Source organism: Mauremys mutica, chromosome 7 (genome assembly GCF_020497125.1).
Source record: "Mauremys mutica isolate MM-2020 ecotype Southern chromosome 7, ASM2049712v1, whole genome shotgun sequence".
Taxonomy (NCBI): domain Eukaryota; kingdom Metazoa; phylum Chordata; order Testudines; family Geoemydidae; genus Mauremys; species Mauremys mutica.
In genome coordinates, this window is record NC_059078.1 from 23,446,643 (window position 1) to 23,460,472 (window position 13,830).

Consider the following 13,830-nt stretch of genomic DNA (forward strand, 5'->3'; position numbering starts at 1 on the left):
GGGCAAGTCACTTTCCCTTTCTATGCCTCGGTTTCCTCTTCTATAACAAGAGACAGCAGATACCTGGGGATGCCTCACAGTCGGGTGTTAGAGGCCATTTGTTCATGTCTGTAAAGTGCTCTGAAGATTACGTCTACTATAGACTCAGCCATTTGGGTACAGAGTAAGCACTGCACAGAGGCCAAGGAGTGGCTGGACTGGGGGACCTGTAGGGTCAGAGACCAGAACCTCACTCTGCTCCCATATGGGTTAAAGACTCTGCTGGAAGCACAGGGCCAGGGGTGGATTCTTCCTTGGCGTGTCCAGGAACTGTTAGGGACCCTCCTTCATCCTTTGCTCAGAAGGAGCTGAGTGCACAGTCTGCCTGTCTTGCATCCGACGAAGTGGGTATTCACCCATGAAAGCTCATGCTCTAAAACGTCTGTTAGTCTATAAGGTGCCACAGGATTCTTTGCTGCTTAGTCTGCCTTCCAGCTCTCCTCCCATTCTCAGTGCTGAGCTCAACACAGAAACGTGCCTTCTTGCCTCTCATCTTTGCAGGTAATAGAGAATCTTGTGTTGTTGCTTATAGGGTCTGTCACAGTCTGAGGGCTTCCATTGTTGGCCTTCAGCGAGGGCTGGGTTCATTTATGTACCAACAGCCTGTCCTGCTTTGCTAGCTGAAGCCATGAAGAGGGCAGGGGAAAGAGAATGCAGGGAACAGAGGCCTTCCTTATTGAGTGAAATCTGCCTGCCAGCTCGTCAGAGCAGCTGAAATTAGACTGAAGGCGCGGATTCATATAAAGCATCGGAAACGTTATACAGAGCCACAGTCGCAGTGACACAGCGTGTGCCGAACACATAAGCATTGGAGCTCTCATGCCCTAGCCCTTGCTGATGACTAAGTTGCTGACGTGGGCAGAGTGTCACCCAAGAAGTCACACGCTTGGTCATGTGAATGAGGTGTGCAGCACCGCTGAGTGGAGCCACAGCAGAATATTAACCTTAGTGGGCTAGTTTCTGTAATTAGCTGGCTGCAACTGTAAAGACACACCAAACGGGCGGAAATGACCACATCCACTTGACAGTTTGCTGGGTGAATTTCAGTTGGCAGGGCACCCGCTCTGGGTTCCTCAGCAATAAACCCCAGATGACAAGGATCATGTCCTCACAGCCTTGGGGCCAACGTGTGGGCACCAGGGAGGCAGTTACCAAGTGCAGCCTTCTTGGAGCGGCAGGGAAAGACCCTGCTTTTGCTCAGAAGATAAAACTGCACAAGTCTCAGTACTGACTGCACCCTGGGCACCACCAGAAAATGAAAGGGGGTTGTTATTGTACGGTTGCTCCCAGATGCTAGACTGCATGTACTGGTTAGTTATTGAAGGGCAAATTGCCAAGAGTTGGATCTTCTTAGTAGAGCTGCATGTGAGCACCAGGCACTCATGTTGGTTTGCTATCCTCAGGTCACCCGTGAGTCATGGCTTTTCATATGACAAGGAAAAAACAAATGCAAGTTTGTGTTTTTCAAAGAAATAAAAACAGAGCAACAAAGATTTAGATGGGCTTTGTAAACCGACTTAAGAACAAAGATTAGGCATATTTTGGGCAACAAAACTTCAATAGTTACCCTTTCAAAAATAATTATTTCAGCCTTGTTGAAAGGCCTTGAAAGAAAGCAGATCCTCTCCCATTTAGTTAACTTAAAATGGAGATTTCACCAGCAAAAGGGACAATTAATTCTGGTGCTGTAATGCCCAGTCCCCGGCCTGGGTATACTCCATTGAACTCTGAGGGATGACAGGCTAAGTCAGTCATTTCACAGCAGCTGACTGATGACAAGTGTATATTCCTGACCCAGACAGGTGGCTTTCGCTACTTTTCAGCCAGTTGCAGTAGCAAGTTCAGGCTTGTGCATCAAATTGGGAACAACCCTCATACACTCTCTATGGGGCTCTTTAATGGCAGCTGTGAGTCTTGGCACCAACTTGCTCCTCTCTATTACAGGCCAAAAAGCAAAAGGGCTGGATAAAGTGATGGAGAGAGACACACATTTCTAAAGGCCCCCAAATTCAGCAAGTGAAGAGTGTAGAAACACTGTGAGGCAGCGATGAGCAAGAGGTTCTGTGGTGGGCAGGGAGAGGCACAGCATTAAACAGACAGACTGGTAAGCCCAACAGAAATGAGGTATCACAAACTTTTATTTGCCAGATTTTGAGTTTTTGCACCATATGTCATGAAAGGCACTTGACAGAAAAAACAACCACAACCACCCAGCATGACTTGCATCTAGATTCTGCGGGAGCAGTTCAACATCAGGAGCAGTAACAAGCCTTGTACAGTGTGTACCTGAGCAACTGGAGTGACACAAAGTAACATGCTCTGGATGGTGCTGCGAGCTGCCTGCTTTGCTTCCATGGCAAGCAGATCGAGCAGCTACAAAAAGCAACAGAGGCTGGGAGGCTGGGATCGTAGTCACCCTTCTCTGAATCTATCCAGACAAATCTTCCTAAAGTCACTGCCAGGCAGGGTGGTATTTTGCCTCTTTCACAGCTGTTGCCAGGCGACACTGTAGTGAAACTCACCACTGGATGCTGACAAACACTTCCCCCAAAAAGATGCAGGGAATATGCTGATAAGTTAAGTTTATTAATGATCTACAGCAAGGTCACATGGGCCCAGATGTAAGGAGGATGGTGGTTCTCAATTTCCAGGGGACTTTTATGGAAAAAGCTGAAAGATTGTTTCCATTGTCATTCCTGCACATCACACAGTGCTGGATCCCTGTGAAAGCACTGGGCATTGACCCAGGCATCCCATGGGAGTGGCCAATCCATGCAGGCTGGGAGAAGGTCTGTCCTCAACTGAGTCAGATGTTTTAGTGCCCATTACTGTAACAGGGGGCTTCTCACTCACACCCATTCTTCGAAGATCTAAGCCTGACAAATTCAGAGGAGGTTGCTGAAAGCATCGCAGCACAATTCCAGCCAGCTGGGCAGGTGACATGACACATCAGCAATTCTAAGATATTGCTGGTTACTTAGGACTGTGTCAGGAGCCAAGACCTCAGAATTGGGCCATTACCAGAAAACACAGTAGTAGTAGTAGTAATAGTAGTAGTCGTCGTCTTTAGTAAGGATCTGAACTGTAATCAAAATGGAGATCCACAGTAAATGCACTGAGATCACAACAGTGCTGCATACGCATGTCTTCCCAGGCATAGTTCTTACTCTGTACCGTTGAGCCATGCAGTCTTTCAATAGCAAGACTGCCCCACCACACGAAGCCAGGCACTTTGTACCTAGACTCGAAACATCAGTCACATTTCCCTCAACTACACCTGTTTCAAGCCACTCCACAGGAACATGATCCGATGACTACAGAAACAATCTTTTCGAGTCACACTGCGGTTCCCCAGTGAAATCTGTCTGTGCCTGTATTTTAGCCCAGGGTGTTCCCTCGTTAGCGATCATTACAATAACTGCATCAGATTCCAATTACTGCAGCTTTAAATGACACCTCCCTTGCATTCAGACACACAGACACATGTTGTATACATATATACACATACAGTGCAGCAATATATAGATATCATATATACACCCACCCACTGGAATGGTTTCAGATCTGACGGTTACCCTTGTTTCCCTTTTCAGAACAGCTGTGTAAAGATGGGAGGTTTGTATTGACACTTTACATAACTGAAAGAGAGTGCGAGACTGTCCAACTGGGGGCACAGCATTTTGGGTGGGGAAAAGGGTGATGGTATAAAACCAGGATTGCAAACAGTCTTTACAAAGCTTTTAAAAATGCCGTACGATGGCAGGAACTTACAATAGCATAGCACCATCCTCAGTGTTTCCCTGATTATTCTCATAACATGGTTCAGCACCACTAGGTTAAAGAAAAGCATCGTTAAAATGGCTGTGGATCAATGTGCATCATACAGACAAATCCACACACGCACACACACGTACACAAACACGCTTTGGCCTTTGTTTGGGTTTCTTCCAATACTGTCACTCTTGCTTGAGAATGTTGGTTACTGTTCAGGATTAAGGTGAAACTTCTTCAAATGAAATTTATTTTGGAGAAGGTGGGGAATGTTTCCTTTGACAGATTTGTTGCTCTTTCATAGCTGTCTATGCCTCCCCCAGTGGCATAAGAAGCACAGATGTTATAGCCTTAACCCCTGTGAAGCCCCTGCCTGGAACCTGAGAGGTTAATTCAATTAGTAATTGAATAAAAATCATGATTTTCCAAATCCCAAGTCTCTACATGGTGTGAAATTTGCAAATGGTCCTGACTAGAGTTTATCTGGAATCCAGAATTAATTTTTACAACATCCTGATTTATTTTCTTTAAAGCAGAAGTCTTGGATATTCCCAGTGACCTCTGTAAAGTCACCTTTGCCTGGGCACAAAATTGCACTGGAGGTCCAGCCAGGTGTGAATTAAATTTCCCAGCAGCTGTTTTATCCCAACTGAATGTTTGCAGACATCAAGCAGCACACAGTGCAGGGGAGCAGCACACAGGAGATGTAGCTAACATCCAGGATTTGGTGGAGGCCAGCAGGAAAGTGCCTTTAACAAGCCCCACTCACCACCCTTAGTTATTATAAAATGGTTTGAAAAAAAAAAAAGGCAGAGATGATGGCGAATGGAGTGTGCAAACAGTCTGGTCCTACCGGAGCATGGAGATTTGAGACACCAACCAGGTCCTTTCCTTTGGCAAATCCTGTTCTGGAGCAGAACAGATTTCTTGGGGATCTAGAGGGAAATGCTGTTTTGGAGCAGAACAAATTTCTTGGGGATCCAGAGGAAAATGCACAGACCATGAGAGAGAGAGGCTGATCTCCACTGCCAAGCAGTAAACCATATTTTGCTATTTGCAACGTGCTTGTCTGCGAGGGCTTCTGAGCATGGAGCTAAGAGAAGAGTTGGGCTGAGAATGGTGGAATTGCCTATAGAGAAAGTCCCTGGCTCTGGCTCTGGCTCTTGCTGGGGGCCTGAGGAGAACTGACACCTAGTCAGTCTCTCCCAAGCCATGAGATCGCATCTCTAAGATTCAAGGGCTGCCCAACTGGGTTGTGTTTCCTCCTCTCCAATACAGTCCAAATGCCTGGGATACGCCAGGAGAGGAAGGCAGCCTGTATGCCCTTTGGGTGGAATTGCCAACAGCCCAACGAGTCCCCCCAAAAGACAAACAGCAAGAGAAAAGAAAGCACAGAATTACAAGCCACAAAGGAGCATTTCCAGTGCCTGGGGGATGGAGTGGGGCAGCTTCCTCGCAGAAACCAAGAAGATTTTATCCTTTGGAGAATTAACATCCTGCGAACTTTGGCACTGAATCCAGGGGCTTTGTGCATTTATGCTGCCATTCACAGCTCTGCTCACTGAGTGACTGGTTCGCCAATTCCACAGGAGCAGTTTGGCTAGGAGACATTCAAGCTGGCTAGTCCATTTCACAAGCAGAGGCCCACAGGCCTTTGAACCAGAAATAAAGCAGGTGGCAATATGAACAGGTTTGGACCAGCTAACGCATTCTGTGTGTTCTTAATCAGCACCAAATAAGTTAAAAAAGCTCTAATTCAGAACTGTTGGCTTTTTAAAGAGGTTACAGATCTTTTTTTTCCATTTGATAAAAATTTCACCTTAATTTAAAAATAATAATAAAAAGTAAAACCAAGAGCAGCACAAACACTCATTACGAAATAGCACCAAGTCTCTGCTCCAGCAAGCTGGCATGTGGGGCAGCGCTGCAGGGACCAGAGATGGCAACAAGGAGCGTCTCAGACCAAACACACCATGTGTGGCTGGGACCTGGGGGAGGCCCAGGGTAGGTTCCCCTGTAGGAGCCTGTAAGAGTCTTTCACTCAGAGGGCAGGTGGGGTCTTCTCTCCCTTTGGTCAGTTCCCCCTTGGACAGGGAAACCCCACTAAAATAGGGCAGTTTACGCATTCCTCTTCCCATCTGATGTGTTGTCAGCAGCAATTTGGGCATCTGCAGAGAAAGAGGAAAGAGCAGTAAAAACAGACGACTAGGAGTCAAGACCCCTACACCCCAGCACCTAAACACACTGGTATTACAGCCTCCCTATTTTCACCTACATTCTGAGCTGAATCAGCACAAAGGGACATGTACTGTCCTAGATCTATTGGCAATGGAGAGGAGCGGCACTGCTGGTCCCCTACCTGAATCTGCCTGGTGCCTGCATTGGAGATCACAGTCCTCCTTGGTGTAGAAACGGTTGAGGTTCCCCCTGCAGCCGCTGTAGACGAAAGGCCGGCACTCTGCCACTTTTTGGTTATAATACCATCTGAGTGTGAATCTGCTGCAGTCTCCCTCGTCCAGGGGCAAGCTGCAGAGGTCAGCTGGGAGGAAAAAAAAGTGAACAGAGTTGCTGGTTAGGTTCCCTGGGTCTGAGAGAGATAAGAAATTGATGCTTAAAAATCTGCTCTGACATCATACCTAGCAAATCATCATCAGAAGACATTAGGATGCCTCTTGCCCTTCAGAACCCAAGGCAACCCCCCAGTAAGGTACAGCTAGAGAGAAATGGAGAGGAGCCAGATGGGGTTGGCAGTTTATATGTGAACGGAAGGCACTTAAACATTTTGCATTGGTCATACTTCTGTGGAAAGGAAAACTGAGGCATGCCACCTCATTGATTTAAAGGCTGAATGTGAAACTGATTTAACTCTGGAAAGCATTGATATCTGCAGTGCGTTCACACCAGCTGAAAGGGAAGATGTGTCTGTGCTGCAAAACCACAACATATTTTCTAACAAGCCAGGGCAGACACACTTGGCTGACTCAAAATCATTAAAGAAAGACCACAGCCACCTCCCAGCAGATCTACAGGCCTACTGGCAAGGTGCAGGAACAAATTTGTACAGAAATACAAAGCATGTTAGACCCAGGAGTAATTAAAGAGTCTGACACCTTTTGGGTACCACCTGTGGTCTTGGTCCCTAAGAAAGATATCACTGTAAGGTTTTGTGTTGATTACAGATAACTCAATGTGGTTACAGTACCAGATGCTTATCCTATGTCTAAAATAGAGGATATGCTGGATATCGTAAGCAAAGCTAAATATCTCAGCTTTTTTGATTTGGTAGAGGTTATTGAAAGATTCCCTTTGATGAGGCTGCACAGATGGACACCGCTTTTATCACCGACATGGCTCTGAGTTCACAATGTTACCATTTGGGTTAATTAATGCAGGGGACACCTTTCAGAGGCTGGTCAGCCAAGTGTTGAATGGTTCACAGAGGTTTGCAAGGGCCTATGTCAATGACATTGCAATGTTTGGCAACATTTGTGCTGCTCACAAAAACCTCTTACAAACGGTGCTGTCAAAACTCAAAAAGGGAGGCTTACCCATAAAAGCCACTTAAGTGTCAAATTGGAGCAGCCAGAGTTCCTCTTTTGGGACACTGGGTAGGGAGAGGTCAAATATCCCCATAACCCTTGAAAGTTGAAAGCACAGTAAATTGGTCTATACCCCAAACCAAAAAATAGGTTCAACCTTTCATAGGCCTGGTAAACTATTACAGAAGGTTTGTGTATCTGCAATCACAGGTCTATGTAAAAAGACAAAGCCTAATGAAGTTGTATGGACAAAGGCATGATAAGAGAGTTTTGATAAGCTAAAGAAAGTTTTGTCCAAAAAAGCCTCTTCTAGCTGGTCCAGATTTTGATAAAATGTTTGAACTGTGCACAGATGCATCAGACCCTGGGTTAAGAGCTACCCTGATGCAGACAGGGGAAAACAACAAGAAACACCCTATTGCTTTATTAAGCAAGAAATTGACGCCCATTGAACAAAATTATTCTGTCATAAAGAATGTTATGCAATTGTGTGGACAGTCAAGCAGTTTAGGCCCTATCTTTTTAACAGGAAGTTCAGAGTTTTAAGGAATCATTATCCATTGATCTGGTTAAGCAAAATTAAGGCTCAAATTCCAAACTTCTGCACTGGAGATTTATACTACAAGAACTTGATATGGAGATTGTGCATACCAAGGGAGAAGAAAACATGGTGGCAGATGCCCTGTCCGGGAAAGAGGACCCTTACCTGCTACCTCCAGGTCAGCCAGTGGCTAACCCTACTGCAGCTTTGTAAGGATGGAGGTCTGATGGAATACACCCCTGTATTCACATCCTAGGCACTATTGTAATAATCTTTGTATAAAGTATGCCTTGTAAAGTATCATTTCAAAACTCAATTTGCTGGTCAGTACTGTCCAGATAAAATATGCGTGGCAACACTGTATGTGAAGTTGTAAGTGTGGCACTACACCCCATATTTGTCATAGTAATATTATTATGATATGATTATGGCATAATTATGATGCATTTTGTACAAGATGGGTCATGAAAGGTGTCATTGGAAAAGTTATAATTTACTGGATAGGATTATCCTATTTGTATGTATGTATCATTTTTGTATCTGAAGTGATGAATATTGATTATGGATCTGTATTTCAAATGGGCTTACTCTGGAAAACACCCATAGCCTGCCTTTCAGGTACAACAATGAAGAAACCTGACAGTTAATGGTTCACCATCAAAGACAATGGGCTGTGGAATAGCTAAGCCTTCCTGTGAACGTTTCAGCCAGTCTGTAAGTAATGGCTTCTATGACTCTGCAAGGGCATGTGACCAGACCACATTTCTCTGGACTCCATTTTGGGTTCCTGTATTTTTCCACAAACTGGGCTGGGAACTGTTTTTGGCACATGGAAAAGCTATATGAGGCAGGGAGTGACATCATCTGTTGTTCTTCACTCCCGCACAACTCAACACCTGAGAGACGCTCTGAAAGAAAAGGACTTGGAACGGGGGTGGGGATCTCAAGCTGCAAAGCAAATGCAGCCAGTGCCTTGAGAATCTGCAGGCCTGCTTGTATCATCAGCCAGGGTGAGAAATTATTAATTCAAATCCTATCCTTCTAGTATGCTAAGCTTAGTTTGTGTTTTTGTTAATTTACTAGATAATCTGCTTTGCTCTGTTTGCTATCACTTATAATCTATCTTTTTGTAGTTAATAATCTTGTTTTATATTTTAACCTAAACCAGGGTGCCTTCAGGTATCTGGGGAAAACTCTCAGTTTAGTTAAGTGTGCATATTCCTCTCCATATTGAGGGAGAGGCGAACTGAGTAATAAATTCATACTGGTCAGGATTTTGATCTGGGCAGGATGGTACAGCTCCTTGGTTCTAGGCTGGGAGTAATCTCGGCTGTAGCCTTTCTATTGTTGGTTCATGCAATGGCTGGTCAAAGCCTGCATGTAACTGCAGCTTGGCGTGTCCCTGGCTGGGTAAATGCTGGTGGAAGTGTAAGACCGGGAGTGGCCTAGAGCTTGTCACAGTGTGAGAGGGAGCTCAGGCTGGTCAGTCAGAGGGCTCAGTGGTACCCCAGTTCCAGGTGGCACTCCGGTGGGAACCCATCACAATAAGGTCCCCCTGTATCATGTTAAGAGTGCATGTTCAAGACCTATGTAGCACCAAACAGGTCTGTTTGGAACAAAGAAGTGTATGTTTGCCTTAATTTGCAGTTAAGCAGTAAACAGAGTCATCAAGCCGGAAGGGAAAACAAAGGAAGTTCAAACATGTAGGAAAAACAGCAGGGAACATCCTGCCACACAGACTCTGTCTCCTACTTCTCAGCTGGAAAGTGTTTTTCAAGAGAGGAACAAACTATAAAAAGAAGGGGAAAACACCCCAGGATACCCCCCCTCTTTTTCTCTCCCTCTGTCTCTAGCATTGCACCTAAAATGACAAAGAAAAACAGGTGCTGGACTCTGGGGGTGGGGCACGTTAACATTGCTGGAAGCATGTGGTGAGACATTTTGCTTGAATTTAATATAGTTTGTTAAGTTAGGCACTAGTAGGCGTTTTATTTTTATTTCTCTGGTAACCATTTCTGACTTTTATGACTCACTACTTGTACTCACTTAAAATCTATCCCTTTGTAGTTTATAATCTTGATTTCCTGTTTTATCTAATCCAGTGTGTTTAAACTGAAGTGTCTGGGTAACTCTATTTAAGGTAATAAGCCGATATATTATTCCCTTAAAGGAATAACGGACTTAAAATATTTGTACAGTCCAGGAGAGGGCTGGGCAGTACAGGACATATATTGATGGGGGGAAATCCAGGACTGAGGGCAAGCTGGGGTCACTCTGCAGTAGAACCAAAGCTGGTGAGAGCCAGGGTGTAACTGGCAAGGTGTGGCTTGCATGCTGTTTGTGAGCTACTTCAGCAAGGCATTGTAAGGCACGCAAGGTTGCAGGACAAGGGTGACACAGGCCCCCACTGGTCTGAATTGTATCCCTGTATGTCACAATACCGTCTCACCCAACCCTGAAGGTCAGTACCTGGATCCTATGCTGGCACTATGTCAGCACTTTAGATAGCGTTGTCAGTCCTGAACCCTGATACTAAGATTTAAATCTGCTGGATAAACCATCCGCTCTTGAAAGCCTATCTGCTCCATCCATGTGCTTCAAACCTTGTACTGGATTGGTGGCTGAAGCATTGTCAGAGAACCAAATGCAACCGGTGATCACCCTCACCTTTACTGTGGCTCTAACACAGGGGCAGGCAAACTTTTTGGCCCGAGGGCCACATCTGGATATGGAAATTGTATGGCAGGCCATGAATGCTCAAGAAATTGGGGGCTGCGGTGTGGGAGGGGGTGAGGGCTCTAGCTGGGGGTGCAGGCTCTGGGGTGGGGCCAGAAATGAGGAGTTCAGGGTGCAGGAGGGGGCTCTGGGCTGGGGCACACGGCTGAGGTGTGGGTGAGGGGGTGAAGGCACCGGCTGGTGGTGCAGGCTCTGGGGTACAGGAGGGTGGGACTGGGGGGGTTGGAGGGTGGGACAGGGATCATGGCTGGAGTGCGGAAGGGGTCAGGGATGCAGGCTCTGGGCGGCGCTTACCTCAAGCAGCTCCCGGAAGCAGCGGCATGCCTCCTCTCTGGCTCCTACGCGGCAGCGCGGCCAGGCGGCTATGCACACTGCCCCATCCGCAGGCGCTGCCCCTGCAGCTCCCATTGGCCGTGGTTGCCGGCCAATGGGTGCTGCAGGGGCAGTGTGCAGAGCCCCCTGGCTGCCCCTACGCGTATGAGCTGGAGGGGGGACATGCCGCTGCTTCTAGGAGCTGCGCGGAGCCATGGCACATGTGGAGTGGGGCAAGCCCTGGACCCCGCTTACCAGCTAAGGAGTTTGAGGGCCAGATTAAAACGTCTGAAGGGCTGGATGTGGCCTCCGGGACGTAGTTTGCCCACGTCTGCTCTAACAGATGCCACAATGCAGTGCTGTGATCTGGATACTTGAAGCGTTGCCATTTGGGACCTATAGTCTTTCCCTGAGTGGCTGCTATCTGCTCCATTTCATGCAAATTAGCAAGAAACATTGCTCTTAGCAAAGTGCCAATATTATCTCTGCTGTACTGGATGCTCAGTATTCAGGGCATTGCTGTTTCTTGGAGGGGTAAGAATCCTCTATAGAATCCTCTATAACATGGCAGGGCACAGAGACTACAAGAGGAGGATCTTTGTTTTCCACCCAAAGGTTTCCTTTTTCTTCCTTCCTTCTGCACAGTACAAAAGAGTTTTTATTTATTCAGCTTAACAGCTGGGAGACCGGCACCACCTCCTCCCTGCAAGCAAATGCCAGATCTCTACCACACTACTCAGGGGTCACTGTTAGCACAGACCACTGAGCTTATCAGTCCCTTTACTGGGAGCTGGGAGAAGAAATTGGGTCTAACAGTTTCAAAAGAGGGTGGACGAGGAAAGTGGTGGCTCCACCTTTGACAGGAGAGTTATCAGGCAGGTCTGCTTCTTATCTTCCTCAGAGGTCTCTCTCCTCTGCTGGCCCTGCTCAGGAGCTGCCCTGGGGGTGATCACTTTTACAAACAGGGAGTAAAGTACCTGTTTAGGAAGTCACTGTTTGCCAGAGGAGAAGCTTCCTAAACCTGACTTCCCATATGTGGGGAAGAAGTGGAAAGGCTAATGGATGGACTACGGGTTCAGGAAAACCTCTGGGTTTATTTCACAGAGGCAGTGCAAGACAGGAGGATGGGTGGGTCATATTCTAGATCTGGCTTGCCCACAAGTATCAGGATTGAAAGGTGGAAGATGCTGGCTTCCCTGAACTGTAACAAAGCCCTCTCTCTGACCACACCACGCACAGGTCACTTGCCCTTTCAGCTCAAGATCAGAAGTCACAAAAATGGCATCCCAACTTGCATGGGGAGAAATGGCAACACAAAAGTAGCAGAGTCACTTGAAAATCCTTCAGAACTTAACTGTTGTACATCATTGCTATGCTACCTCCTCTCCTGGTGGCAACCTTGTGGTCCTCCTTTTTGCTGGAGCTTTCTGTTGGGATCTATTTTTTATGAGACAGGAAAGGCCAGCAATGTCCTGGAACCCTTGTGAAATATCTCCAGGGACCACTGGTTCCAAATTTTCCACACCCAAATAGCTTTATAGAAAATCAGCAGCTTCAGACCTTAGAGAGAAGTCTTTTCTCTCCTGATTATCCAACACCATTCAGTGAGGTCTCCATAAATGTCAATTTCAAAGTCATCATGCTTCCCATTGGATGTGACATCTACTGTCCGTGCCAACATTATGGCTAAGTCCTGGGCTCATCTACAAGGATCTAGGCAACTAGCTCTTAAATCATGTCTCAAAGCAGAGCATAAAAGCTTCCTTTCTACCTCTTTAAGGTTACAAGGACTTATTTTCTGCCCCATTGATACTGGAGGTGTCCACCTTGCTGCTGCATTACAAGAGTTGATTTTACTAAATAGCAATTGCAATGCACATGGTTTTTGAATTTTAAATGCAGGCTACCTAAGCTGAGGTTTCACATAAAATACTACCACTGAGCATATTTAACAGGAGGATCCTGCCTTTTTTCCTGGAGAGGCCACTTTCGTTGTGCCTGAGAAGGAGTTCAGTCTCCATGGCCCAACGAGTCCTTGGCTTCTCTGTCACAAGTGAGATCAAGTAGGGAAATGTTTGCCAGCTGTGCTGTGATTTTGTTTTGTGGGTGCTTGTCCACTAAGAACTGGAGACCCACCCACTTGTTTCACATAGGGCACCAACCAGCCTTCAGATGGTAACAACTTCCACTGGGCCAGGCTGGGCACAGTGACTGAGCAGTGAAAGGCTCTGTATCCTGTTCCCATCTCACATGCTAGACAGCCTCACTGCAGGAAGCAGTCAAGCACATTGACTTTACCAACTCCTAATGACTAGGTTAGAAAGGCAGAGGACCACATAAAAGCAAGGCTGCTTCTTTTTCTCTGCTCCCCCCTCGAGAGTCTCATGGCCGGTCTCATTTTCCTCAGAGCTGTCGGAAGGTTAAGGAAACTCACCATCGCTCAGCATGGTGCTCTCTGTCCCATCAGCTTCCAGGCCCTCTTCGTAGTACTCCATTGCGTAGACATGCTCATACTCAGGGTCATTTGTGTTCACAACACGCACCTCGTGCCCTGGAAAACAACACCAGCCATATGAGAAGGGCCATGGGACAGCGAAGTGCAGGGTCGGAAGGGCAGGTGGATGGGGTCACTGGGCTTGTCGGACGAGGCATGTGGGAATTCATCCCCCATCATTCCTAGGATGATGACAATTGGCCTTCAGCTTTGATTCTGGGAGCAGCTAATGAAAATGGCAGATTCAGTAACAGACCTGGTCAACATGCCACGGAGTTACCCGGCTGGTGCACTGGCTTGTTTGCACAAAGGTAGCCAGGGGGAGATGAGTTGGCTGCACTGCCCAGTAACTAACCGTACCACAGGGGTCACTTGCCTGAAGGTGCAGCACAGGGAAC

The 13,830-nt window shown here is 46.7% G+C and overlaps 1 protein-coding gene across 2 annotated transcripts in view; it reads right to left on the minus strand.

Annotated features, from left to right (window-relative positions):
- Positions 1-2,171: 2,171 nt before the first annotated feature.
- The window catches only part of COL7A1 (collagen type VII alpha 1 chain), a 106,624-nt gene continuing 94,965 nt past the window's right edge, over positions 2,172-13,830 (minus strand). For both annotated transcript variants that reach the window (XM_045023781.1, XM_045023779.1), the window contains 3 exons: positions 13,373-13,489; positions 6,170-6,349; positions 2,172-5,978 (listed from right to left, as the gene is read on the minus strand). In XM_045023781.1, the coding sequence (XP_044879716.1) occupies positions 5,929-5,978; positions 6,170-6,349; positions 13,373-13,489 (347 nt within the window). In that variant the 3' untranslated portion in view covers positions 2,172-5,928. The remainder of the gene's footprint in view (positions 5,979-6,169; positions 6,350-13,372; positions 13,490-13,830) is intronic.